Source organism: Sinocyclocheilus rhinocerous, unplaced genomic scaffold, assembly GCF_001515625.1.
Source record: "Sinocyclocheilus rhinocerous isolate Xijiao unplaced genomic scaffold, SAMN03320098_v1.1 scaffold1489, whole genome shotgun sequence".
Classification (NCBI taxonomy): domain Eukaryota; kingdom Metazoa; phylum Chordata; class Actinopteri; order Cypriniformes; family Cyprinidae; genus Sinocyclocheilus; species Sinocyclocheilus rhinocerous.
In genome coordinates this window covers 313,063-317,807 of record NW_015634472.1, presented here as the reverse complement: position 1 = coordinate 317,807, position 4,745 = coordinate 313,063, and the positions used below count along the sequence as shown (strand labels likewise).

At 43.5% G+C, this 4,745-nt stretch overlaps 1 protein-coding gene across 5 annotated transcripts in view; it reads left to right on the top strand.

Annotated features, from left to right (window-relative positions):
• Positions 1-4,745, top strand: part of LOC107745628 (protein PRRC2B-like) — a 33,765-nt gene that overhangs the window by 26,115 nt on the left and 2,905 nt on the right. For 2 of the 5 annotated variants that reach the window (XM_016559548.1, XM_016559547.1), the window contains exons 22-26: positions 1,434-1,674; positions 1,855-2,022; positions 2,107-2,186; positions 2,540-2,657; positions 2,741-2,950. In XM_016559548.1, coding sequence (XP_016415034.1) covers positions 1,434-1,674; positions 1,855-2,022; positions 2,107-2,186; positions 2,540-2,657; positions 2,741-2,950 — 817 coding nt within the window. Of the gene's footprint in view, positions 1-1,433; positions 1,675-1,854; positions 2,023-2,106; positions 2,187-2,539; positions 2,658-2,740; positions 2,975-4,745 lie in introns of all 5 variants that reach the window. The other 3 variants (XM_016559549.1, XM_016559550.1, XM_016559551.1) reach the window with 3 other exon arrangements.

Genomic DNA, 4,745 nt, shown 5'->3' with positions numbered 1-4,745 from the left:
TTCGCTTTTGCAACGAAACACACAGCGTCTTCACAACACGGCGGCAGCGGCAAGAACAATAAAGTTACGCCGCCTTTCTTTGCGTGAACATTTGGGCGGAGTTATGCAAATCTTCCCACATTGTGACATAGACATGTGGGGGCGTGTTTGAACGAGGCGTTTTTTGGAGGGCGTGGACCAGTCTGAACTTTTATAAAGAATATCTCTTTGGGTTTGAGACTTTAGTCTTTGCAACTTTAGGGATCTTATCTATTCACGAACAGCTTGTAACACTCCAAAGAGAAAGGAAAACTTGAAATCGCATCATATGACCCCTTTAAGTAAACATTGCTTTAAAAAGTAAATTAAATGTCCGTAATAAAAAATATATACTTACTATGAAAAAAATCTAGAACAAAGTGTTAATAGTAACATACTGTAGAGGCTTATTAAAGTTACAAAACATTCAGCTAATACAGATTTAATGCAGTCTTAGGAGTTATTTATGGAATGACAATTTAAGCCTAGTTCACACTACACTACGTCGGCAGATCGCTGTGCTGTTCAGACTACATGACTTGCTGTCTGTCTTGAAGTCGTTGTGGTTTTCACACTACACGACACTATGTAAATGATCCGCAACAGGGGGTGACACACTACACAAGCTGACAACAACTGTTGTTTATTTGAGAATGGACGTTGGGAAGAAATTAGTGCTGCAAGCTGTTTGTGTGATATGTTATGAAAAATTTTGCTCCATTTCTTGTGTCCAAACTTTTCTTAAAGCCGTGTTGCTGCTGCTGTTTTTCTTCCGCTGACCTCAACCCATGCCTTGCTCTCTCATTGGCTGTAGCTTGTCGTGACACCTGACACCACGTGATGTCGAGTCGGCTGACCGGTCCAGATATTTGGCATGCTAGATATTTGTTTGGCATCGGCGACGTGTCAGCGAGCCTCTTTAATGCGTTGTTGAGTAGTTCACACATAAAGCACATAAAGCCGAGTGCTGATTTTCCCCTGAAAACCTCGACCTCAACCTGTCGGCGAGCTCGTTAACTTGCAAATCGGGCTTAAAAGTTTGTTGTGTAAACTAGGCATTAGCGGATTCTCTGACTTTTAAATGTACTAATCAAACAATAATTAGTTTAAATCTAGATATTAGTTTAAGTGTAGCGATCGACGAGAATCTGTTTAAGTGTGGATACAGACCAATAATCGGTTTAAGTGTAGAGATTGACGACAATCAGTTTTACCAATATAGTTTCCAGTATTTAAGCATTTTTCCTTAATCAGATATTAGTTTTGTAATATCTGGTCCACCGAAAAATGTTAAATTTAATCTGTAAAACAACACTGAGTCTGCTGTAAGCTGGTAAAAGTGGCCGCACTGATAGTTCTGGGTTTTCTCTGCTGTTGTGATCATCTGAGCGCTCTCACGTTCTCCTCTCTTACAGGTCTCAGGTGTACATGCACCCAAACCTGTCTCAGCCCAGTCCCATGGTGCTTTCTGGTGGAGCTCCTCTCAAAGGGCCATACTCTGCATTTCCTGGCATGCAGCCATCAGACATGGTCAAACAGCAGTCCGGATCTCACTACCAGCCCATGAACGGCAGCCAGCCGCTGGTGTACGATGGACCCATGAATCAGGCAGCTGGGATGGGCACGTCACAGCTCATGGACTCACAGCTCATTCAGGCAAGTTCTTTGAAAGCCATAAGACACCAGTGTGCGGCTGCATATAAATACATACAGTTATAGAAGTAAAATGATTCGGGTGTGCGGTCAACAGCTTGAAGCGCAGCTCGAATCTGCTTTATTCAGGATTTTTATTGGTTTCAAATGGACATTCTCATTGACTTTCTCCTGTGTTTTCAGGTGACGTTGCCCATGCCTGGATCTCAACTGCGCTACGGCTCAGCCCAGCAGCACCTCCTCCTGCCCCAGTCCATCCAGCTCCAGCAGAACCAGAACCTGTCTGTGGGAGCTCCACGCCGCATGATGCCTCCCGGATCTCAGCCGGCTGTTATGAGCGGCAACAGGGAGGTGAGAACCTGTGTTTCAGGAAATCTCTGCCCTCTTCCAGTGTGTTATTGACACACCTCTCTGATAAATCATGTTTTTCTGCAACCTTCCCAGATGGACATGAAGGGATTTCAGTTCTCTGAAAAGCCCAACCACTCACCTGGAATACCCAGCGGCTCCTACAGGTGAGCGGACAGTTCACACGCTCCACCCACAGTACAGTGAGCTGCAGACACACTGAAGTTTTTTTTTTTTCCTCCCAAAATTTTTTTTCCGTAAATTACATTTTATTTTGCCCCCCAGATTTTATGAAGAAACTTCATTTTGGCCAGATTTAGTTTGAAATGACGTCACATCAGTTCGTTCTTCGATTTCACTTGAAGTATATCGGGGCCTTAATAGACATAAACTATATTAAACATTTTAAATGAAAAAATCTAAATTAAGACTATTTGTGAATGTTTTAAAATGTTGTCTTTGAAGCCTGTTAGCCACAGGAAGGCTTTCACGTGTCTAAGTGTCTCTGTTTATTCATGAGGTCTTGTGTCGGACTGTTTCATCTCAGACCCGGTTCTGCCAGTCCCAGTGGGAAACCCTCTGGCCCCGGAGCCCCTGCAGTGGTCGTCTCTCTCCCAGGGCATTACACACAGCAGCAGGTACGGCTCACGTCTGTCCCTAACCTTGACCCTAGAGGGCGTGTTACACACGGCTAACACTCGTCTGCTGTCTGATGCTGCAGGTGTCGGCTCCTCAGGGCAGTATGGTCATGCACATGAGGCCCCCCACCAGCGGCCCCTTCCCCAACCCCATCCAACGGCCCGTCATGCAGGTCAACAAGACTGTCATAATCCGCTCGCCACCCTACCCCAGTCCCGGGCGCGAACCGCCTCACAGCACACCTCCCTCCAACCCAGAGCCTGCCGTGAAGGGCCCTGAGGACGGTGTGAAGGTGAGCCACCCACTGTGAGCATAGGTAATGACATCTCATGTACTTCTTTCTTATTTTCATGCTTTACGATGTTTCATTAGATCACATTTACATCAAAACCAAAATGCAAATCTGTAAAGATGAAACTTTACGTCTAATGATTGAGGTTTGTTCTGTCTCTAAAGTGAGGCTGGGTGATACAGCGACTTGATAAGGGCTGGGTTATAAATCAATATCGGTGTTATCAGGGGAACAAAATCATGATATTTGCATGAATTTACAATTATTTTCTGTATTTAGCATATATCTAAATTATCAGATGTGTGTCACTTATATAGGGCTGCAACTAACGATTATTTTGATAATCGATTAGTTGGTCCTCTCATAAAATATGCGCAATGCATGTTGACTTTTAAACCTTAATTTAACTTTCAACAACAGATATTTCAGCACAATAAATGTTTTTGCGCTGATTATTTATTGTCTCTGTTTTCCGTCTGTCTGATGCGCGTGCACGCACCCGCCGCGCTGGCGCTCATTCAGTAAAGTTTAAAATTTAACAGAGACTGTCAGGACGGACCTTTATGCAAAAATGGAAATGCTCGCGTGAATTTGTGACATTTATACATAAGGATATGACCGTTAACTGAAAGTTTTTTTGTGCTGAGGACGCACACGCATCTGTTAAAGCACCTGACAGGGCAAGCCATTACGCTAATGCATTAGCTTAAAGCTTAAAATAAAGAATTCTCATGTTTTGGGTAGCTTGGATCACGTAACTCTCCTGCAGCATCTCATTCTGTTTCCTCCACTATTTTAGATGCATTTTGTCCATATAAATAAGTAATTCAGTGCTTCAATTTGACGCGACCGGCTGAAGTTGGACTAGTATGTAAACTCCGTTGGACGTGCACTGGGGGCAGACCCGATTAATCGATAATGAGAATCGTTGTCGATGATTTTCATAATCGATTTTATCGATTAGTTGTTGCAGCCCTACACTTATAAGTCTGTACTTGAGAATGAGAGTTTCATTTTTTTGAGAAAACTCGTCAGATACACAGGAACTTAAAGATCTTCACTACAACCTGTCAAAATAAAAGTTTGTTTTAACTGTAGGGATGCTCCGATCGATCGGCCAGAGATCGGTATCGGCCGATAATCACATTTTATGACTCGATCGGTACTCGCTACACTTGGCCGATCTAATGAACCGATCACAATTTGATGACGTCAACGCGTGACGATGTGACATGATGCGTGCTTGGGGACATAAATGATTTAGCGCCACAGTCATGTCATTGCTAGTGTGGAAATGCTATGACGTTTCGAGAAACAATTAAAAATTAGCTATTTGTCATGTATGTTTTTCGTGATAATATGATGAATGGATGGTTCATTTTTAACAGCAGATTCAGTGACGTTAGAGCTGATCTGCGCCTCACTGCACACGTCTGCGGTGCGTTACAGCTCCACGGGAACCGGAGCTGATCACGGCCGCTCTAATGTTTGTTTATACAGGCCAGCCGCGGCACGTTTCTGAAGCGGCTCTCCACGCTGCTTGGCTAAAAATAGTCTTTTGTGAGTTGTCACAGCGTGGCAACAACAAAACCTCGTTGGAGCCGTAAGGGATAACGGTAACATAAAACGCTGATCATGGGCTGCTTTTAAATGAACATTTATTTATAAACAAAATATATTTTTTGGCTATATTAGCCTACTCAATAGTATTAACACGGGCTTTACTCCTTTCAAACTTTATCTGGAATGTCACCGTTTCTGTCACTGCAACTTCCCGATCAGGCGAACACACACA